At 38.9% G+C, this 24,604-nt stretch overlaps 1 protein-coding gene across 3 annotated transcripts; it reads right to left on the reverse strand.

The window, feature by feature from the left end:
* Window positions 1-571: 571 nt before the first annotated feature.
* On the reverse strand, window positions 572-24,096 carry cplx2l (complexin 2, like). 3 transcript variants are annotated; one of them, XM_042423783.1, is made up of 5 exons: window positions 24,081-24,096; window positions 22,765-22,986; window positions 21,200-21,284; window positions 5,597-5,775; window positions 572-2,306 (listed from the first exon to the last, which is right to left on the reverse strand). In XM_042423783.1, the coding sequence occupies exons 3-5, from the start codon at window positions 21,228-21,230 to the stop codon at window positions 2,115-2,117; spliced, it is 402 nt and encodes a 133-aa protein (XP_042279717.1). In that variant the 5' UTR covers window positions 21,231-21,284; window positions 22,765-22,986; window positions 24,081-24,096; the 3' UTR covers window positions 572-2,114. The 3 variants fall into 3 exon arrangements, with proteins under 3 accessions (XP_042279717.1, XP_042279726.1, XP_042279708.1); XM_042423792.1 differs by lacking the exons at window positions 22,765-22,986; window positions 24,081-24,096 and adding an exon at window positions 22,359-22,433; XM_042423774.1 differs by lacking the exons at window positions 21,200-21,284; window positions 22,765-22,986; window positions 24,081-24,096 and having other exon boundaries at window positions 5,597-6,841.
* Window positions 24,097-24,604: the final 508 nt, after the last annotated feature.

Here is a 24,604-nt window from a genome sequence, read left to right on the forward strand (position 1 = left end):
CAGTCATACTAAGGCTTGGATTTGTCACACAAAATATTTTTAGCTAGCTGTCTGCACTGCGTAATTTAATTTTGCTGTTTTAAATGTGAGGAATTTTATTGTTACAGTATTTTCTTTGGTGTGAAGGGACCTCACTGCAAAAATGAGGAACACATACAGTTTACTACCATTCAGTCTCAAAAGTTAACCTACTACTTCTATGACGTATCAAGGGCATTACAGTTTATTGAACATTGAGTACACTTGTTCCTGCTATTTTGATTATTCTTGTACGACAGTTTCATGAAAAAACAGGTAACTTAAATCACTAATATGTGGGGCTTTAAATACACAATACCAGGACCTTGAAGGCAAAGCAGCTAAATGGAATTCAGCCACTGTTCATTTTATTGTTTACACCCGTGCTTCTTGTACTGTGACAAAACGAAAGCCAATAGCAGACTCAAGGCGTTCATTGAGTGAATGAAGTCACAAAATTTAAGGTCTGTTGGCTGTTCACCTGCTTATTTCTTGTCCTTTTTGACCCCACGTCCCCGAGAAAAGACGGCAACACATTTTTGATGTCTGTGAACAAGGTTTTAAATTTTTATTGAATCTCAAGCACAAACATACATGATTATCCTTTATTGCTCATGGCATTCTTTGTTGTCCCCAGCAGCTCGTTCTCACATCTAAACCACCAATAAGTAGAACAAAATCAAGCATCATTTCACGTCGTAGTAGTCACTTCAGTATGTGTGTGTGTGTGTGTGTGTGTGTGTGTATGTGTGTACAGAGAGAAGTTGGTCTCTTTCTCATATATCTTCACATGATGCAAAATCCAGACTTGTCATTTACTTTCAAGTTAATACTGCTTAATAGATAATCACCAGTACATATTTTTGTTTATTCGTACAGATTCATTCAGTATTCTCTCCCTGGCAGTACACCCTGATAGTAATACTACTGTATATATAATGTAGACTCTGGTTTTATGGCTAAAAGCTTAAGGTTTTGGCTGTTGTCTGAACTGCTACACGGTCATTCTTCAATAAAACAACAACAACAATAATAATAAAAAAAAAGAAAACCCTGCAAACCTGTAAATTAAATGTCCTCAATGCATACATACAGTATCATTTTTAATTACTGATATTATTAACGGTTATATCAACATGATAGTGAAAACACACTCAAACTTAGGATTTATTGCCTTAATATTTTTTGCATGATAAAGAACACAGGGAGGGTGGGTTTGTACATATTCACACAACAGACTTTTCTAGACAAATGGCATGCAACACATACTGTAAGAAGGAGGTCGGACGCACTGAACAGGGGAATAGAAACATTTTTTTAACACTACACTACATGGATGTTGTCACACTTCGATGTCGAGCATTTAGGGAGTGTGTAGGGGAGATAGACAATAGGTTTAACAGAGAATGTGTAACACTGTGCAAAAGAGTTTTACATAAATTTTAGACACAGTCGAACACAAAACAGTAGCTTTAGGAGCACACAAGTCTTTAAATTTCCTTTTTAAAATATGGCTTATCAAGTTATCACATGTTTTTATTATTATTAGAGACAGACACACAGTTAGTATAATAATTTCATATAATATTTTATGATTGTTTGCCCACCTTGAGGCCTGTTATGTATTCATTTATTTATATACAAATTGAGTGAACAGCATGGTGGACTAGGAGATTGTTTTTTTTTTAGTGCTGCGAGAGAGCTCTGCAGCTATCGCAGAGGAGAGAAAAAGGAGTTTAAAACTTCTCAGATTATGAGGATAAACCATCTAACATTGTTTCTTTAGCCCCTCTGCTCGCTGTTAGCTTCATTAGTGTAACATAGCTAACTTTAACATGAGCCAAGCTAACGTTTACCTGGCCATTGGGTCAGCCTAGCTTAGTCTACAGGCTGCAATTCACATTGCTGGTTCATATCTGATTAATTTCCCCACCTATGTCACATCATAACCTAATTTGTTTTGTCTGAACACCAAAACACTGGATTTAACTTCATTTTATGTACTTGCATGTGAAAAAAAACCTGCTTTAGGCCAACCTCGTGAATTTAGCCTACGAACTAAGCTAGATAACATTAGCATTAGCCAGCAAGCTAAACTACTTCTTTAGCATGTCTTGCAGTGGGCCTGGCAGGTATTTCATCACTGTGTCCATGATGCTTTCCTCTTCCTCCTCATCACCGCAGCCGGGTGGCACGGCCTTCTTAGGTCGAGTCAAGCTGCCGGCTGCAGGCTCCTCCGCAGCGGCTGCCGCCTCAGCTTCGGCCTCCTCGCGCTTTTTCAAGCCATACTGGTGGTCAAACACAGAAATATACATATGTTGAAACTATTGCTCTGAAAGTTAGGCGGGGCAAACAATGCACATCACACTAGAATGACACAAATATCAAGAAAATCTTATGTCAGGTGTGTGTTTTTCATAGCTGTACAAGACAGGTGGATACAGTATTTCAAGATGGTGCCCCATTGAATCTAATGAAAATTGTGGAGAAGAGCTTCCTTCAATCAGCAGCTGCCAAGTGGCCAGAAAATCAACTATTGCAGCTTTAAGAACTAGTAATGGACGGATTCTTTTCAAAGTATCGGTTCCTTCGAGTTCATACGTGTAAATTTATCGAACCTTTCGAGTTTTAGTACGTTTTTGCAAAATGTGCTGTCAGTTTCTCCGTGACACTCAGTTATAGTACATGCACATTCGACAGCTAGTGCAGCTAATGCCAGTGCATTACCAGTCATCATGTATAAGTTTACATTAATAAAGAAAAATAAATAATATTAATTTAAATGCATTGATTCAGTATCCCACTTGTATGTAGGTAGGCTATATAAGCTCAATACGATGTTACAGAAATGTGATGTGACCAATGATCTGTCGATCTTTTTGAGGGGCAGGTAGCAGACCTCCTAGTTTGAGAGAGCAGCAGTTTGTTCAGTCTCGTTCAATTTAACCTGCCGTCTGTCTCGACTCGAGCCCAATTAAATCCCTTCTCGTTCACTCATACGTCCTAGTCCCAGAGAACGGTTCATTTGATCTCGTTCAGTGAGTGGCTGCCAGGCTGTCTCGACTCGAGTCACTCGCTGACGTTCTCGTTCAAGACAATGATTCCCGCTCATTCATTGGTGCTCATTCATGTTTTGAGTGACTGCACCACCGTAGCAGGCAGTGTGAAAAGTACCCTACGATAACAGTGAGTGGGTGTGGGCGGTATGAGTGGGATTCATGAGCACTCGGTATGTTCGACAGGCTGACCCGGTACATACTGGACACTAAAAAGATTCTTCAAAAAGATTCGTTGGTTCATTCTTGCCCATCACTATCAAGAACTGAGTTGTAATCAGGTCTGCTTGTAACTTGTAAATATGGGGCAAATTGAACATTATCCATCCCATTCTCTCTATCTGTCCCTTTCTGAGTCAGTTCATTTATTTCTGTGTGTTTGAGCAGAGTAATATTTTGGAATATCTTAAAAACAGAGTAAATCTCTTGAGAGTTAACACCATGACAGTGCATGTCAAAAAATTATTGTTGCGTCACAGAGCAAAAATCAACTTTGAAAACAGTTTGAACCAAAACTTAACCTTAATTCAAAAAGTTATTACAGCAAGCAAAAGAAAATTTTATGGATTGAAATCCATAATATTTTTAATTAATATTTATCTCAGTTTGTATGAGGGTATGCTGTGAAACACTAACATCATTCTCCAAACTTTGTTATTTAAAATTATTAGGTTTGTCAGTTTGCACCATTATATTTGTCAACCTACCAACGTCATCGAGACAAAACTACTTTACAATCATGACACTATTTGCTTCATCATCTTTGCTGACGTATGACATGCATAAAGTAATATGAACATTTATGGCGGTATCTGGCACGACACGATAAAACTGTGGAGGAAAATGACAGAAACCTTTTGGTAACAAGCACTTTGGGAGTTGTTCCTCGCTCTTTGTCCTCCTCTGGGACAACTTAAGAAGAATAGAGGAGGAGGTGAGGAGCCAGGAGAACAGTGCTGCTTTTCATCCCGCTGATTCACAGTTTTCCCCTCAGACCTGCCCCACCCACAGACTGCCTGTCTTTCACACTACCTCTGCAGTGAGGTGGTTACACTGCAGCCATTACCATCACAGCACACCCCACACGCTGACGTCTGTCGAGAAGAGAACTTAAAGCAAACACTGAATGAAAATGAGCTAACGCTAGCGACAGCTGAGCTCAAATTAGAAAATGAAATGCACATAAAACTAATGCAGAACGCAAACATTTATGTAAGACAGAAATACAAATGCATAAAAGTGTACGATGTATAAACCTGCACAATGGCTTCATAATACATACCCAGTGCTATTTCTGAGTATATTTATTACTGTCTAAATATTCTAATTGATTGTTATTAATCATGGCTCCTCATTTTGTTCCTCAACTGCTTTATTTTTCTCTTATTTCTGTACAGCTCTTTCCTGATCCTCCACTGATGTATTTTATCATCTCAGAAAGTTAAAAATAGCCTAAAAGAAAACATGAAACATAAAGCAAACAAAAAAATAGTGTCATAATAGTCTATTTCCATCACGGGTCTGTTAAAAAAAAAGAGTTTCTCTGGCAGCCGAGATGTGACGCCTTTAGAAGCTGAGCTGACAACAGAAGAGAGGACAGCATCCAAAAATCATCAAAGAAGATTTTCCTGCTGAAAGCATCCGTAGTAACAAAAACGTATTTGCTGGTACACCTGTGGTAGCAGATCTGGATGGTTTCTCTTTAGCCATGCTAGTAGCATATGGCTCTATGGATGTTTGCCACTTTGGTCCGGGCCAAATTAGTATCGGGTGGATTGCCATGAAATTTGGTACACACACATTCATGTCTCCCTCAGGATGAATTGTAATGACTTTGGGAATGCCTTTCATCTAGTGCCATCATTAGGTCAGAATTAATACTACAAAATTAATGACATACTCATCACTCATGGCTTGCTAACACGCAAAATAAGATGGTGAACATGGTAAACATTACACCTGCTAAGCATCAGTATTCTATTTTTCATTTGAAATGTCTTTTAAATTGGTTTTTGGATAACAGAAAAATGAAATTGTTATAAAATAACTTTGCATACACAAACCTAATTAAATGGATACAGAGAAATGGTAGTTAAAATCATAGGAAATAATAAAACTCATAGCACCACTGTGTCTAGTTACAGCCTTACACAGCTGTTAGCTGTAACTGCCTTTGCTGTCGCTGTTAACCTGCTGTGTTGTCACAGCCGATGTCATTTCAGTCTAGTTTACTTTTGTTCCATTGTGGGAATTTTTGAGGGCACTACAAATAAACGTAGCAGTGGGTAAATGTAGCGCACTATAGTAAATAGAGATTGAATCCATACAGAGCCATCGTCTTCTTTGTTTCTATAGTGCTTGATATTTTCTGATAGGATTCACTGTTTCAATCTCACTTTTCTTTATATTAGTGTTATAGTCATCGTTTTTATTCACCACCTTCATCTCCTACGACTGATTTTGTTGGATAAAAGACTTGGTACTTTAGTTAGTCAGTGAGTTGTCTGTCATTGTCACTATACCTTATCCCTGATGCCTTGTCTCATACTTTCTCTCTCAGCCTCCATCTTGGCATATTTGGCCTTCCTCTCCTCCTCCTGCTGCCTCAGCGCCTCCTGTCGCTCTTCCTCCTTCTTTGCTGCATCTGGGTCCTCCTCCTTCTCCTCCCCACCCAGCATCTTGCCTACATCAGGAGGGCCTCCTGAGACAGAGAGAAAGAGTGGGAGAGAGCAAAAAAGAGAAAGAGAGAGAGAGAGAGAGAGAAACAGACAGTCAGGCAAATAAAGGAAGACATGAGACACCATGACAGCTCTAGCAGGCCTCTACAGGATTGAGATGTCAAATTACCAGATTAGTCTGTTGGACAGTGAGAGAAAAAAATTGTGACAGAGAATCAAGGCAGAGAGGTAAATTAACTCCTGGGACTGACAAAAATAGAGACAGCTCCTCAGGTGAAGCCTTAGAGAGACATAAAGAAAAGAAGAAAGCTACCAATAGCTGTTATTTTGTGTCAAAATCCAGTTACTTTGACCAATTTCTTTCTTTCCAGTTTTATTATTCCTGTGGAAATGTATTCCTGTCATGGCGGGGAAACCTTTGAAATAGCAATTAGACCATCAGGGAGACGTTTTTTTTGTAGTTTATTTCAGAGAGTATGGACGATGTGTTTTAACGTACCAACCTTTTCTCATGAGCTACATATTCCAGCTTGTCACGTTACTGGTTCAGTAAGTTGTTTAAATCTTAATCATGGCTGCAAATGTGTGTATTTATGTTATGTGTTCTGTTCTTTGCTCTAGTCTTATTACATATTACATATTAGTATCAGTTTTTCTGTGAATTATAAAAGATGAAACTATTGTAATGTAATACGATACAATATATTTTCTGTTTATATTATTTGTATTTAGTTGGATTTAGATTATTTTTCAATGCTCTAAATTAATTATATTCCCACTGAGCCTATAAGCAGTCAAAGAAGAAGTGGCCTCTGTCACTGGTGTCAAACATTAAATATCTGACTGACCAGTTGAGTTGTTAACTGTGTCTCCACCCTGTGTGCAGCCTGATTGGAGACACTCCATACATACCGGTAAAGCACCAGCAGCATGGTTGGGAAATGAACTGGTCTAATGCTGCTGCTTTCACTCATACCTGAAAAGCAGTGCTTTCTAGAGCAGGGATTTCAGAGCAGTGCAATCCTCATTAAGAACGATACCAGCAATCCCAAAAAAAAGTCAGTAAAATTGTCTTAATACTTTATTTTTCCACATTTTATATATTCATTTAACTGTTAAATATATTTTCTGTAAATCACATCTTCCTATATGAAGGTCTAAGTCTTCTCAGTCCTGTTTCTTTTGGCCTAAAAACAGTCACCTCTAAGAATATTGACTCTACGCCATGCAGACTCAAAGAAATCGTGTTTTGTGTGTAATTGTAGAATGTAAACTCCTTCTCAGGTCATAAAAAAACCCCCGATTACCAGAACAACAACTAGCTTTGGTGGCCCTGTAGCGGGAGGAATAGTCCCCACTTCCCCGACATCAAGGAACTGTGGATCAGGCTGTGTCTGTGCATCCAACTATCAGCATCTAATTTAAAATAATCAGACCGAACAGGACTTACTGTTTCAGACTTGCTGCATAATCAGTATAATGCAAGACGAAGGAAGAAAGAACGAGCGAGATGTGAGAGAAAGCACAGTTCATAGTATGAATATGAGTTTTGCTTATTTTACCACAAGGCACAAGCCCTGGAGTGTGTCTTACTGTCCCCGTAGGAGTTATACATCTCATTAAATTATGCCTCATGATGCCGAAGCACAAAAATGCTGAGTGTTGAAAAAAAAAACAACAAGAGAAAAGAGGAAAACCTGTCAACAAGCATCAACAGAAAATAAAAAGACCAAGAGAAAAGGCGGTGTGGTCTAAAGGATTTGGGGGGGAAAGACTGGAAAAGATAAGTAGGAAAGAGGAGGGAAAAAACAAAAAGAAGAAAGAAAGACAGGGGAGATAGGGAGTCTGTATACTGCTGAATATCGTGACAAAACAAGACATATTTAGAAAACAAGGAGAGCGTGAGGAGAGGGAGAGAATCTGTCAGAAACTATTGAATCCAATTAGCTGAGCTGTTCCAGTTAGTGGGATTACCCAGCAGTTTCTGTGGGACCAGAGAGAGAGGGAGAGAGCGTGACAGCTAAAAAGATGGAGGGGAGGAAAAAAATGGAGGGAGCAACGAGAAGAATGACAAATTGAAGGGAGGGGAAAGAGAAGGTGGAGAAGAAATTGGGTGTAAAGGCAAGAGTGGTGAAAAAAAAAGAGAAGAATTAAGGGCAGAGAAAGAAAGGGGGGAGAGGAGGGAAGAGATGAGAGGCAGGCAAAGGGCATCTGAGGAGAGAATGAAAGCAAGCAACCAAGAAAGAAAGAAAGACATTGTGCTCTGCAGCTGCCCCCGGTATTGTTAATATTTTGAATCATCAGCATAATAAAAAACGAACTGCACCAAAATGCTGAGATAAAAGACCGGAGAGGCAGAGGACAGGCAGAAAAAGATGAAGTGTGAAGGGATGAGTGCATGAGCAACAAAGGAGAAAAAGAAGGGAAATAATAAAACTGCAGTCTATGAAAAGAGAGTGAGACGCTTTTCAGTGATTTCTACAGCTACAAGCTCATCATCTCAATCTTGTTTAAGTGTGTAAAATGAGTATTTATGGCTGCATTCAATTCTATATATTTTTTCTATAAGAGACCTGAGCAGAGAACAAAATCTGTTTAATCTAGTTATTAATAGTCATGAAAAATCTTTAAAAGCAAATTGGACCTTTTGGGAAATGTGCTGGTTCAGTTTCTTGCCAAAAGTTAAATGAGAAGATCGATGCTGCTGTCCATAAATAAAAAGCTGGAAACAGCAGCCGATTAGCTTAGCTTAGCATAAAGACTGGAAACAGGGGGAAACAGCTAGCCCGCAAGTATCTATAAAGCTAACTAATCAAAATGTGAAAAACAACATGCTGTGGTTTTACGGGGGTTATATGATACACTATTTCTTGGATGAGTGCAGTAACTTCTGGTAGATTTTGTTACCTTCAGACAGAACCAGGCTAGCTGTTTACTCTGTTTACAGTTTTTTGTATGTGTGTTTTTGTGCTAAGCTAATCTAAGCTAAGCTAAACTGGCTGCAGGTGGTAGCTTCATATTTAGCATACAGATGAGAGTGGTATCAATCTTCTCATCTCAGTCTCGGCGAGAAAGTGAATAAGCATATTTCCCTAAATTAACTAATACTTTAAATACTGTTCATCCATAGTTATGACATGTAAACTTCATCAACACATCAGTGCTGTTCACACATTGTTTGATGGACAGGTGTAGGGGGAATTACAGTGCACACCACAGCATTCAGGACTCAGCATCAAAGATGGGAACTCAATCTAAAAATAACAATAGAACAATCACATTAATGAGCTTGGAATTAAGTGAAAGAGACAGACAGATTAGACAGAAATACAAAGACAAAGAAAGAGAAATCCAAAGTAAACTAAGGTGTTGCTGTATCAGCCAAATAGCACCAAGAAGGCTTAAGTAGGCTGCCCAGTCATGATACGCTATCTCTGTTTCTTACAAGTGTGTGAAGGGGGAGAAAGGGAGCTAAAGTGCATATACGGTAAGTGTCCCTATATGAACATAAGGGTATAAATAATTGCTTAGTTCCATTTTAGGCATACATGCATGAGTTCTAGTATGGTTGAGCAATTACTCTTCATGTGTATAAGCATGTGTGGATGCATATTATGGATGCGAAATATCTGGTGTGACTTTGCGTTAATGGCTAACATTTACATGCAAACAGTGTTTGCGCTAGCAGTTCATATCTCAGTTAAAGTGTTACTCCAGACTGTTTGTATGCAACTTTAATCGCCACTTGCCCTGCATGCATACATACTCTAGAGACGCCATTTTGTCTTAATTACAGTGCATCAGCCACTGACATTAGTAAACACTGCAACAGGAAATAAAACTGGAACCATTAAGAATTCCTATTTGCAAATGAGTAGTGGTATACATTTATGCACATATCATACCATCAAAACACTGAGTTTAACTTGATGACATGTTTACATGTGGTAGTATCCTTGCTAATGTCAGAATATCCCACACTTATCTAGATTTCTCAGAGCAAGTTTAAGAGCTTACCTTGGATACTGCAAACAGTATTCAGGATCAGCGTATGAGCCCAGTACCTGAATATCTGCAATAGCGCTCATGTAAGCACTGCTATTGAATCCTCTAAGTAGAGCAGCTTTGCCTCATTGTCAAATAATTCCCTTACAACGACACAAAGAAAGCCCCACAGTACTTCTTTTGACGACGGTAAGCCAAACCAAAACAAACTTAGTCTGGTTTCACAAAATCTTATTAGCACATTCAAATTGTCTTTGTTCGGATATAAAAAAAAAAAAAAGAAACAAAAAAGGATCCTGGGTGACAAAACCCTGTTATATTGAGCCATGATCCCGGCTCTTGCTTTGTGTGCCATTTGCGAGAGATACAGCAATGTCCTGTCAAGCCAGAATAATTCTATTAAACTGTCAGGCATCACATAAACTGTGTCGAGCTATGTTTGAGTGTTTTGATTTAAGTGTCTCTACACTTTAACCCTTCATTCTGTATAACGTTTTTGCAAGAGTCTGTGCAACATTCAATATATAAGCTAATAGACGCTTAATGGAAAGCTGACAGGTTGGCCTTTAGCCTGCTTTCATCATTTTTATATAATCCACATTACAACAGATGAGTCGACATCGATGAAGACAAAGAAGCATTTAGTAGAGCACAGAGCAATTTTCCATCATGCAAAGCCGATGCAAGTATATTTTTTAAAATTTGATCTCCTTCAAACTTTTCTGGCAGAGATAAAGTTATACAATGATTCTTTTCTCGATACTTTCTTCAGTTTAGATAAAAGGTGTCATCTTTATAATCCTTTCCTTCTAAAAATTCTCTGCTAAATCTTTGTTAAATCCAAAGTCTTGAGGGAAAGCGGGAAAAGGAGACTAACCTTAGCTAACTCTCCCAGTGCTTGAACCTTTGACAGCATCAGATAAACAGTACTTATCTTTTCTTTTCCCACTCAAGGTTCTCAGGCAAATCCCTCTCTAAATCCAAAGTGTGGTGGGAAAGCGGATGAGTATAAAGATCTAGGTTTGGCCTTCGGGACAAAAACCGTTGTCTCAACGCAGTTTATTTTTACAGCGGACGGGGGGGGGGACGTGGTAGGAAAAGAGGAGAAGGCATGCTCACTGTTGTTCTGCTGCCTCTTTATTCGCTAATTGGTGGCAGTTGTGCTTTGAGTCAGCTATAATTTCCCTCAGGTGGAGCAGCTTTGCACGATGTATAAAGCAGGAGTCAGAGTGAGACGGCTTTATTTCACACTGGGGCTTAAGTTCACCAATGCAAACTTGCTCTCTTGACCCACAATTTAAGAAATATAGGTTGTCAAACTGCCACCTGCTCTTAGCTTATATTTGGAAGTTTTTATGCCAGAATCTTCTTTAAGTAACATTTGACTCTCAATAGCTAATTTCTTATAGTTTAAAGTTACAGTAGCTGTTGATCCATTTAATAACTAAACTGAATATTTTTGTATCATATCTCACCTATGTTGTTTATACGGCAATTACCTGAACATGTTGAAAGCTAAACCTAATTTGATTTGATGATGGATTTGAAATGATTTGGATCTGAAAAGTGGATTCAATGCTAAATAAAGATTCAATAAAATGCTAACAAATCAATCCCTTCTACAGATCTGGTTCTGACCGGACAAAGATGATATTATCATCTGAACACCGCAGCTTCATCATGGATGTGGTGAAAACTTCTGTCTTGGATTTGAATCCGATGAGACTGAACAACCTGTCTTCTGATCTGCACATAATTTGAGTAGCAAGTGGCATGATTTTACCAATGACATGGGGAAGATATGTATATATAAATATTTAATAAAGATAACCAACAGGGTGGGAGTAATCATGCATTAACCCTAATTTTCCAGCATAAAAGGTTGTGATTTACCGCTGCTGCAGAATATGGTTGCTGGCATTTGGTCAAGGAAAATTCTCAGCATTCTGTCATAGCGTTATATCCGTCAGGACACCCTATTTTTGACAGCGCCTGCCTCGCGGAGGCAATAAGTTGTTCAATATCTGTCACTGTCGTCAAACCAGTCAGACGTTTCTTGTTCTTGTAGTCCAGGGCTTTACGCTGACACCTTAATGATAAGTTACAGTCTGTCTAAACTGTCCACAGAGCGCTCAGGGGAGGGAGCTTCTGTCAGGGCAGCTCGGAAGAGCCGCTGTGTGTCTCAGGCTCTGCCATCAGTTTAAAATGCATAATGACCTGGCAGCCATCAGCGCTTGTGATTGCTCTGATGAGGTCTCAGTACCAGTTTGTGGAATGGGCTGCATGTTTTTGTCAGATTTTTCTGACTGTAAGTCGATAGTGCTGCAATGTACATCTTAATGCAGTAAGTCATTTAATATAGTCTTGTTCATTTTTGCACTGCTAGTGGTGGAGTTTAAGGATTGATGTCTCTTGGATAGTTTGTGCAACATCATGATCCAGAGCACTGTTTGGTATCGATAATTCTGGTCCTTGATGATCTCAAATTATTTCAATGACCCATCTAAACTTTTGCCTCTTGTAGCTCCACCGTCAGGTCAAAATTTCCCAAAGGGCAGATTGCCATCAAAGTTACAGAGCACATTCAGTGTTCCCAGGTGTGAAAAATGGCCATTTATATCCTAGAGTCCATGATGACGTTGTTAAATGTCTTGTTTTGTCCAACAATTCCAACAATCAAAACTTGAAATTCAGTTTACTATGATATAAAACAAGTACAGAAGTTCAGTACAGTGCTACTAAAAATTAAAAGTGGGCATTCAGTATGTGTTTATCAGATGCAAAACGTAATAAGATAATATTATTTTGCTTCCAGTATCATCTACACTCAAGTACCTGCGGCTAGTTTATATATTTTGAAAGGAAAACATTTCTAAAAAAGATCATAGAAACCTGGTTACAAATAGCTCTTTGTCCCTCTCTTTCTCTTTCTCTCTCTCGCTCTCTCTCTCGACACTCGTGACTTTGATGGTTGGATGCAGTATTTTATAGAGTTTATAGCATCTGGACATACTGTCAAACACACACATATATACACACATCCTGTGCACTCTGGAAGGAGCTGAAGGTCAATTTGATGAATTAAATATGATTTGCTAAAGCAACACACAAGGAGAAGATGGGGAAGCGTGCGTGTCTGTGCGCGTGCGTGTGTGCATATGCAATGAAGACCTGATTCCCTCAGCCAATCATGTTAGAGTGCTGCTAAATGTGATTATCTGTACTTTGAGGAGACGAGGTGAGGGAAGAACATCTCAAGGTGTCTCCTGTTTTCATTTCGCCTCAAATCACACTGCTTTGTTACACTTAACCACTGAACATGCCATCCATTAATGGGCATTAATAATATGCTTGTCGACACTTTGTTACAGGTTGACATATAATCAAATATATAATGAGGTTAGGTTAAAGAATTTAAATTTTTGTTTTGGACACAAGTATATCAAAAGACATGGGAACTGTAGTTGTTGCATGTAAGAAAATAATGGTTATACCTTTGTTATATGACAAGGTGTTCAAATGATTTTAGCAAGAACAGTAGTATGTCATGTTTAACTTACAATATGAACTGATTCTCCTCAGCTTTTAAGAAAGATCTAAGAACAAATACATTGCAGAACATAAGCCAATTAAAAAGAAGGTACCTTAAAAAGTAGTTGGGACATTTGTTGCATCTGTTGGGGAATATTTTCAGCCACGGATTAATACAAATTTTATGTGCGAGTGGGTATTTATTAGTGATGCATCAATCTGATAACACTTTGAATACATTAAATACAGTTTGTGTCTTCTGTCAGTCTTGTTATGAAATGTAATGTTTCTTTCATTCCATCAGGGTAACACACAACAATGCTTGGCCTTATCTTACCTTACATGAAAATGATTTAAATGACTTCCACTCAGTGAGGTACACATATTAAAGAATTGATTTTGATTTTTTCCTGGGCTTTATCCTTTAGTGTCTTGTCATGAAAACTCAACAGTTATGCTTTGGGCGGTCAGCTGCCATGCAGTACAGTATCATGACAAAGTAATTTTAGCTTGTTTGCTATGTAATCCATGAAGCAGTTATTGCTATTAAAATAAAGGACACTGAACATTCAGCATGGTGGGGGTCTACTCTAGTTCACTTGTCTTTCCTGCCTTTCATCCTCTGCGTGCTGCAGCAGTGACAAGCTTTTCAAAAACTCCTTTTACAAGCGCATCATTTTTGCATCATTTTGCAAAATGAAAAAAAAGAAAAGAAACATTGGCATGGGTTTGTATGGGGAGGTTCTGTTGTCAATGTAGCCTCCAAAAGGATTAAAAATTAAATATGTTTTGTTTTTCCTTTGAGTCTGTCACAAAGCTTTGGTCAGACTAGACCACTCACTGTCATAAGCTATTAAGGGGCCTATTATGCTCACTTCCAGCATATTTTTATTTTTGGACTCTACGAGAGTAGCTTTGCATGATTCACAGATCAAAAAACTCCTTATTTATCTTATACTGGCCCTTTATGCAGCCCCTCAGTTCAGCCTCTGTCTCTAACAGGCAGTTTTAGCTCCTGTCTCTTTAAGGCCCTCCTTCCGATGAGCCCACTCTGTTCTGATTGGTCAGCTTTCCAGAAGCCTGCCAAGGGATCAGAGTGGCATTAAGTTACCGCTGATGCAAACCCAACATTTCCTACTTTACTGCTTCATATTAAAAGCTTTTCAATGACTAAATAATGGGAGACTTTTTGGAACAAAGTGCCTGATGATATAAGATGTGTCACAACTATGACATCTTTTAAAAGCAAGCTTAGGACCTACCTGTTCTCTGTCTCTCACTCACTTACTCTCTTTAGGTATGTGTGAGTGGGTATGTTTGTGTGGGTGGGCAGGGGATGAATTATTTTGAGTTTATGTTTTTTTCACATATATGTATTTAAATATATATTCATGATTTATTTTATTTTGTTCATATTTGTTGTGTGTGAAGCACATTGAGCTTACATTGTATGGAATGTGCGATATAAATAAAATTAACTGACTTGACTTGCTTGGAGATATACTTACAGTATTACTGTAGCATTAAATGTGATGCATGAATATAATTGCTATAATAAAGATTTTAAAAAATGATTGATAGTCTTAATCTCACAGCGGTGGAACTCTTGATACTAGAGTTTCTCAAAGTTAAAATCTAATTTCCTTTGAACACCTTCGCTTCAGGCATTGCAATAAAAGTCATCCTTCTTTTTGGTGCTTTAGATCCATCCAAGACTAGACACAGAGCTACAGAAATGTAAAATACTGTATAAATGTAAGCAGAAACAGACTGACTTCTTGGCATATATTTATCCTGTGATAACACATATGTCTCAAATTGATGTCCTAAAAAACCTCTATATTCCTCTAGCAGAGCCTGTACAGATTTTTACCTTGGCAAGCCACGCAAGTGTTAATGAAATTTAATACAAATGTTAAATATTTGCTAATTTGACAATTAAACTCCTGCCTGCAGGGTGTGATTGAGCATCATACCTTGGGGCTAATGTCTACCTCACATATCAACCCCCTTTCCTGTCAAACTAACTTCAACTTTTGGGAGTTGGGAAGTGCCGAGTCAGCACTGAAGCACTCAGAAGCATAAGCAATCAATGCACAAGGAAACCACAATGGTTCTTGGATTGAAGGTTGGGAGAAAAAGCGTACAAGAGCCTGTTTCATATCTCCCAAATAACAACAGCGCTTAAATGATTAACAATCCTGAACTGTAGGATGAAGTGCAACTTCCACATTTTAGGAACCTGTGAGCTACATTGGTGACTCACAAACTGTGATCTAGGGAGCCAGTGGTACTGAACTGCTTTATCTACAAGTTAACATTGTTCATTGTTTATATAGTTTGTGTCTACACACTCTATAAAAGAGTTGTTAGTTGTATCAGCAGTAAATAGTCTAAATCCCTCTGTTTTTGTGGGCTGGATAGGATTTATTACAAAAGGCCAATTAGTGAGGTATTGCTCGTTATGCCTGTTGTTCAAACCAAAAGTCGAATTGTTAATGAGGATAGAAAGGTGCATCGATATTTAATTTCTTTTTCACACAATCGCAGAAAATGAATCACATGGAGAAAATTCTGGGGTATAAATATCGGTGACGCTTTATTTCAGGTCCCTTAATTATACACAAATGTTCTTGTAGTTGTGACATTTTACTGAGAGGGTGGTACAAATGATAATAAAAAACTGAAACTGAAAAGTCAAGTTGGTTTAGTTGGTAAGTACCTACTCATTATATTGTATAATATGTCAAATGATATATTTGCATATTGGGTTTTTTCAATACTTTTCCTAAAAGTAGCTGATGTGCCACAGTTAATTCTTTGATTTCTTTGAAAGGGTTATGTAATTTGGTAATATACCTAAGTATTACAGAGTTTTAAGTTTTGCAGTAATAATTACATATGAGCCCAAATATAATGAATTAGCACTTGCCAACTAAACCAACTTTCTTCCGTTTTTTTCTTTTAATTTGTACCAAAATGCACCACCCTCTCTGTAAAATGTCCTAAAAATTAATCATTGAATACCTGCAAAATTTCCAGGAAATTAGTATAAAATTAAAGAACCTGTAAAATAAAGCGATACCTAAATATCACATCTATGGGGACAAAATTAGCCTTTTGGTCAAAAATGGTTAAGTGTAATAAAAGAGTAATTCAGAAAGAGCTTTGTTAAGTACACAAAAAATATTTCGCATTCAAAACACAAAGTACAAATGGCAGCTATGAAAAAAAACAGGGAGCTCTTCTATCCGACCATTCTGATTTCCCCGTTGATTTCAACAATATTCTTGGGATGTAGTGTGAAAGGTTCATCAAGGATTGGACTTCCTCCATGCCCACTGCTCTACAATAATAGTGTCTATACAAGAAGACGGTCCAGGGAAGTTCCTCTTATTTTACTGTTTAGTATGTGTGGATTAAGAATGTAAATAGGCACGACTATCTTTCTATCTTCTACACGGTTACAGTCCTGAGCTCACAGAGCCTCAGGTCACAACTAGTACAAGTTTAAGACACCTTTGTTTTTGCTTTACATATCTGATCCTCACACATCCAATTGGAGCAGTTCTCTATATATACAATATACAATATTCTGTTCATTAGTAGGAAGTTGACATAGGTCTATTTTCTCTTATACAGCATTGCATTTTGGAACTTTATTTTAAGATGTCCATTTAAATGTATTTGCTGAAGTTTTGGTCCAGGATGGCATACAGTCCAGGAGCCATTTTGCCATATATTGCACCAAGAATAGTTTGCCTACGGCCACCACCAGCAGGTTCATGAGTTTGCAATCAAACAGCTAAGATCAGATTTATTTAAAGGTATACTATGCAGGATTTTCCAAAAAACCCCCCCCAAAAAAACGAAGTATAGACTCATACAAAAATAATCCCTCTTAATCATCACTTATGACTCACAAGTGTGTGGCGGAACATTTATCTGCAGAGACCCTGCCCTGTGCCTCTATTTTCTTATTTTTTTCTTATTTTGCTGTGTTCGGGACGTTTCCGGGCATCAACCTTGGGGGGCAGTGAGTGTGTAGCTCCCAGACAATAACAGCGCGCAGGTGTGAGGTCAGGACTAATAGCTTAGTGACCAGGTAACATCGCTGTCTCCGTCTCTCTCCGCTGCTCTGATCTGCTTTCTGTCTCTGTGTCATAAAGAGCTGCAGGTCTGTGTGTCTGTTTGACTGGGGGCGGGGCCGAGCTACACACATGCAGAGCAGAGAGGCCACAGCAGACACGATGAGGCTCTGCATTCGCACAATGTGGCACCTTCCAGTAGGGTTGTGCGGATGTGTGGCCATGTTTATTTCTGCTTTAGAACATAACCGCCATGAAACAATCAGAAAATAACGTTTTATTTCTCTGATTCACAGGTTTGATCTCGCCGGCGCTGCTCGCTCTCTTCAATCACTCGCTAGCTTGCTCGACCACCACTGAGGGGAGGAGGGGCCAACTTCGAATGCTGTGTTTACAAACACCAACCGACAAATCCTGCATAATATACCTTTAAGAAACATCTTATGATCTACCTTTTTAATAAAGCTCTTGACACTAGTTAACTTTTTGAATCTCACTGAAATATTTTATTGATATTTTATTTTATTTTATTTATTTATTTTTTACTCGGTTTTATTGTTTTTTTAGTCCTTATGGGAAGTACCATGAGCTGCATTTCATGTATGAAAGGTGCTATGCAAGTAAAGTTTATTATTATTATTGTTGCATATTTTTTAAATTATTTTTGACATGCATTTATTTACATATAAATGCATATAAACGGTATATTCAATGCTTTTCAGTTGTTTAAATACTGATAAATATAGAGTGCTACAGTTGTTTTATCTACCTGCCAGTTACTTTGTTGTATTGTCATGACAACACAACAATACCAGTATCACAATACAACACAAGACTATGAACTATGAGACTATGAACTACCGCAGAGGAGTAGACCCAACGAACTCCCCCGTCTCTGCAGATGATATGGCTCTGGATCTGAGTCCTGCTTAATCATCACAGTTCAACATTGCTCTGTTTTTCATGCAAGTATCTGTAATCAAAGAAGCCTTGGAGGATTTGTTAATGCACTGGCAGCATCTTCTCTTTCACAGACACTCTCATCCACACAGTCATCACCTAATGTACTCAGCAAAGTATTTGTTACTGACAATGTGGAAAATCAAAACTGGAACAAAACAATCATAGGATGGAAAATAGCGAGGTAACAACAGGCCATAAGATCTGTCTGTTTTAGAGTTACAAGTGTAACACATGTAACACGGGAACGTGGCCCAAAGCTGATCAATGCACCAAAATCTGTCTGTTCATAAGTCTGAGATATTTTGTCAGACTTTTGTTTTTACTGAGTTATTCAGTCTCTCTCAGTAATGTACTTGACTTTGCACGTTGTATGAATTATTTTTTTGAGTGGTCTGGAGATGTAAATTTTCAAAACGTGTTTTTCAAAAGCACTTTAAATAACTGAGATTCAAAGATTAAAGTAATTGTTCAACATTTTTACGAAAATATTCTTGTTTCTCTTCCTTGCCTCGAGTTACATGAGAATATTTTTTGACTCTCCTTCTGTACATTAAAGATGAGGCTATAGCCAGGAGATGGTTAATTTAGCTTACTTTGCTTTTTGTACAGATTAAGCAAAGAAGATAAAAACATATTAATTAATTAGCTTTATTGCCGGTAGGCGGAGTTTGTTACCTTTGGACAGAGCCGAGTTAGCTGTTTCTCCTCGTTTCCACTCTGGGCAAGAAAGCGGATAAGCCTATCTCTCAAAATTTATAACTATTTCTTTAATTATTGATCTTTGAAACAGGCGGGACAAGGTCCATTTAGTAGCTGTTCTGGAGCTTTCTATCATATCATGTGATCTTCATCAGCAGATGTGCTAATGAAAAGTCCCTAAATTGCTTTGCCAGTTTGAAACAAGCAAATCATATATTAAAATGAACTTTTTGCCATACTGTGATAGTTAACATAAAAGCCAGACAGGGAATGTGGGAAGGGAAAGTGGAGGATGACAGGTCCCCGGCCAGAATCAAACCTGGGACATTATGATTACATGTTGCGCATCTTACACCACTAATCCATAGGGACGCCACATAATGTAATTTAATTGATTGAAGAATATTTCACTAATATTGATGTATTGACTGACAGGCTGTGACTGTTAGATTGATAGCTTTGCTGATTGATTATCTGGCTAATTGGTTTGTTTCATTATCTGATTCCCCCCCCCCCACAGGGAGCTGTAGTAGTTCAGTGCACTGTCAGCATTTCTGCAGACATTTCTGTGGAAAGAGGCCACTGTGTTTCAGTCAGTAAACATGGACCAGAGCCAAAGACAGCTCAAACTACAGTCGAAATGCACAAACAGCAGAATAATCACCCTCAGATAGGCATACACACTGATTGTAAGAAACACATTCACTGCTAAACTTTTTCTTTCTTGCCTCCATCCTCTCTATTACTTTTCTCTCATGCGCACAAATCTCTATACCCTGAAGTAGTTCTCTGCAGCCTCCATAATTCATCTTGCCTGGAGATGCAGTAAACACATACTCTGTCCTTTACCGTATCTATAAAACATCTCCCCAGCACACAGAGTGCAAATACACACGCACACACACGCACACACACACACACACAGGCAAACACCCACACTGTCAAATCTATTCCCAAAGTCCGCAGGCAGAGTGCTGCCCGCAGAGTAAAGCCGGCATCCAATGCAATGCAGTTGATTTAAGAATTCATAGCGCAGACTCGAGGCACGGCAGCTATGCAGCGTGAGGCAGCGCTGGCATTCTCTGCATCCCAATGAGGAGCAGGAGCAACTCCTCATCCCAACTGTAACTGCATAACACCTCCGTAACCCAGATGACAGCAGCTCAGCATCATACACGACTGACCAGCATGTGTGCAGCGGCCGCATTAAAACTACTGGTGCCACTTTCCTGCCATTCCCCTTGAAGCCCTAGCTGACGAGAAGGATGAATTACAGGGCTATAATGAGGACTAATTAGGGGGCAAATAATAGCTAAGATAATATTCTAAAGGATAATACCTGAAGGCTTTAAAGGACAGAAGTCTCATGGAAAAAACGTTAAGTCATAGTTCTTGGCAAAATAGCCCTTCTCTATCTCTCTTGCCTCAAAAGACGCCAACAGTTGGATTGAAAAGCATAATCTGCCTGAAGTCATGTGAAAACCTCATTACTCATATTTCTGGGATCTTCACATTATCACATCATAATGAGAGGAAAATCCAACCCTCCTTGCGCTTAGATCCTCTTTCAAATTCCATTGGGCGAGCTGAAAAATGCATGTGGATCAAGCTAAAAGTAAAGCTGCTGCTGTCCCGAGAAGGTGACATTTTGGAGATACGAGGTTTTCACTTGAAAGATACACTATTACTATGTGACTACTACTCCTGCTGCTGCTGTCCTATTTCATCTGCAGCGGTCCTCATTTACAGAGACTTTTAGGGAATCGCTGGTCAAACAAAGACACTTTTTTTTTTCTACAAAAGCAGAAATAAAGAACAAATTCACAAATAGGTTTCTGTCACGCTGATCATCAAGTTGGCACAGTCTGACATTGTAAAGGACTTGGCCAACAGGATGTAATTTTTTAATAAGTCATGCCCTGCCCTGAGAGGTTTTTAAAAGCTAGATGCAGAAAGAAAGAGAGAGGGAATGCGTAGCTGTTGTTTGAAGTCAGCAGTTTGGCGCAAGATGGATTATCACAGTCCCAGTGTCCCCATAACTTACAGGCCAGTACTAGTACTGTACCACTGCTGCTGCTGCTGCTGCTGCTGCTGAGCATCCCTCTAAATCCTTTACACTGCAGTGCTGTTAAATCAACCCCTAGCCCGGCAGGCTACTCACCTCCCAGCGCAGCTTTCATTACAAAATTCATGATGAAGCAGTTCTGTGTTCTCTTCCTTCAGTCGTCACGTTATCAGGGACAGACCTGCAGCCGGGGGGACAGAATACACAAGCTATGACAGCAAGAATACCACTGTTAGGACATGCAGATTCACTCCAGTGGGTTTCATATACAAGAGTTTGATGGGATGGGGGAGGATGATGATGATGATGATGAGGCTCGATGCGGACAAGAAAGGATGAACGACCTCCGAGGATCCTCAACATGCAAATAACCACCAATATTTTAAAGATCAACTCTACTTTTAGAAAAGTAAACATTTGTGCTTGTTTTCACTAAAATACAATACCTTCACATATAATAATATTCTAATGCCTGTGCAGAATGAATCGGCTCCCTAAACCTCCTCAAACTTTATACCCGAGAACAAAAAAGGTAGCAAAACTGGGTTAAGATGGCTTTACCCTTCACTAAAACACTGTATCCTGAGTTTTGTCGAGGCACCTGCGCCCTCGATTTACAACCACGCTCCATCTTGTGTGGAATTGTGCTGACGCTGCTCGGCTGCCTTTGATGTATCCTCATGGAAATAACTCCCAGAATAAAAGGACGAACAGAGACAGGGTCAAAGATGAAGGGTCAAATATGAGCAAGTGGTTTGTGTCAGTACGGGGGCCTCACACAAGGGGGAATATTTAACGACGCTATGAATTCAAGGTCCCACAGTGCATCTACGGGACATTTTATTGTCACTATAATAATCAAATAGTGTTTCTCTTGGGATTGAGAGTGACTCAGGACTGTCAAATAGGATATTTATATTGAAAATTGCATTTTCTGTAACATTGCTGCTATAATTTTGTGCTCCACATAGTAAGTTCATAGACTTATGGATACTTTATGATCATTTTAAAATGTTCTTTGTTAGATATTATAATATCCCAGTGATATTTCTGTGGGAGGTTGCGAAGCTCAAGTCCGAATTTGAATTTGAACCTTACTTCACTTTAAGATTATTTTTAACCATCTTTTTTTTTTTTTTTACCCCATAACAACCCCAAGGGTAGTTTTGCTGCATTTTCCACCATCCCTCTGCCATTGCAGTACAGCCTAGCGGGGAAAAAAATACCCTTGAAAACTTGCTGCACTCATTATTACATTGCTGCTCCTTCCCCGGGTCATTTTCATTCGCCCAAAGTCGAATCTGCGGCAGCCGAGCGTCTTTAAATCATTTCCTGGTTTCCTTCCTCTTCATCATCATCGTCTGCAGCAGCATCAGCATCACTTTCTCCTCACATGAACCCTTTACAGTATCAACTCTCAGCTCCTTTGGTGCGACGCGGCATTTCGGCACAATTACAGTATCCTGTTCATTTTATTTCTGCACACACACACGCTTGCAACACACACACACACACATATATATAGAAGATAATACATGATATACACAGCAGGCTGCGATCAGCATCTTTTACCAAGTGCACGAACATCCTCCCCATCCTGTCCCGTGCTGTAAAGCCACACACCAACATCCCCTTTCTTTGGTTGATCGGACATCGTTTACCTTCTTTTGATCCTCCTCCGTGTCTTCAGCTCTCCAAAAAGCCTCGATGCAGTTTTAAAACCCCCCTTGCTAATTTTCCTTCAGCTGGGAGAGAGAAGACAAGTTGTGCGTCTGAAAGCAGGGATATTGCCTCTCTGTCCGTCTCAATGTGCGGCTCTCAGTTTGCAGACATGCCGGTTGTGTCAGAGTCAGGCTGCAGCGGCGGAGGAAGAGAGTCTATTCCTGCAGGACGAGATGAGAGCATGCAGAGGGAGAAAGGGGGAGAGGAAGGGAGGGAGCACATGATTTTAATACCACCCAAGTGAAGATGCTGTTTCATTTTCACCGATTCAACAGAAAAGCTATATTGCTGAGTTTAAAAGGGAACATTAAAAAGGTTTCTTCTACTTGATTCAAGTGTGCACTATAAGACAACTGCTTGTAGTCAAGACAACCTGCAAGAAAAAACATCTAATCAGCATTTTCATAAGATTTGTCTTCATGTCCTCACAGTTCTTAATTCATTTGCTCCTTAATTCAAATCTTGCTTTTATTGTTTCCCAAAAGGACAAATTTATCATGGAGTAAAAGGAATTGTTGCATTAAAGAATGGTGTCACAAAAAGACACTTGAAAACATGCCCTAAACTGAAGTCTTCACAATAAACATGAAGTATTCACAATAAACATGATGATAAAATGCCCTGATATGTGGAAATTTAAAGGAGCAGTATTAGATTGTTTTGGCCACTTGGGGGCAGCAGAACAAGAACAAGTAAACACAACATTGACATTATGTCACCCTATGAAATTTAGAGCTGCAACGATTAGTCGATCAACCGCTGAGTTGTTGACAATTAAATTAATCGCCAGTCATTCTTTAAGAACAAAATGTCCAAATTCTTTGGTTCCAGACTGTTGGTCGGGACAAAAGAAGACATTTGAGGGCGTCATCTTAGGCTTCGAGAGACAGTGATCAACATTTTTCACGACTTTCTGACATTTTCTAGACCAAAGCTATTCCATTAATTGAGAAAATAATCAACAGATTAATCAATAATGCAGCCCTAACGGAATTATGACAAAATAAATAAAACGTGTTAGCAAACACTTTACACATCCAGCAGACACAGAGCAACGTTAGCATTCATTTGAAGTCGTGTTTCTGGCCACCTGATGTAAGTACAATATTCGCCATCTTTTTAGTTCCGTTTTGGTCTCCACCAACTTCTCTGAGGGAAATATCTGGCTGTTTAGTGGCTAAATACGCCAACATGTTCACCAGCTAGTTACTTAACTTTGCATATTGCTAAAAAGGTGCAATATAAATCAACTTACTCACTTACTTTTCACTGAAAACAGCTGTCTGCTGCATCTGGAAATGAGGTTGATGAGAGCGGTGAGAATGAACCAAAATAGTAAAGTTGAAGCGCTAAACCAAAACAAAGAGCTAAAAAGGAACTGCAGAGTCATGTGATCATTCTCTGTGGGTTTATTATTACATGTGACTCCTTTTAAGCAGTCATATGATGCATTATTAATATAAAGATATTGATTTCTGGGGCTTTAACAAGTGATTGGAAAAAAAACTCCAGAGAGTAGCTGACACGTGCCTTGTTTTTCATCATTTCATTCACATTTTTCTTCTACTCCTCTGTTTGATTCATGCAAGACCTTTATTTTGTTTTTGTATCGACAACTGCAATCACAAGGATAATTCTTAACGTAAATGAATGACATCATGAGGACAATGATCAAGTTTCTGGAAGGTAAAATCAAGTCCTAGTCAAGCTGTTGTCGCCTGTCGCAATGTTTCCTTGTAAATATTTCCTTGGCACAATGGAAGAGACTCTGCAGCAGCA

Source organism: Thunnus maccoyii, chromosome 2, assembly GCF_910596095.1.
Source record: "Thunnus maccoyii chromosome 2, fThuMac1.1, whole genome shotgun sequence".
NCBI classification, from domain to species: domain Eukaryota; kingdom Metazoa; phylum Chordata; class Actinopteri; order Scombriformes; family Scombridae; genus Thunnus; species Thunnus maccoyii.

Bases quoted from the DNA above. Each gene is read 5' to 3' on its own strand.
- cplx2l (XM_042423774.1), bottom strand. From the start codon at position 5,878: ATGGTGTCTCATGTCTTCCTTTATTTGCCTGACTGTCTGTTTCTCTCT. The intron at 2,307-5,596 runs GTATAGTGACAA...TTTGACCACCAG, and splicing joins GACAAGGCATCAGGGATAAG to TATGGCTTGAAAAAGCGCGA.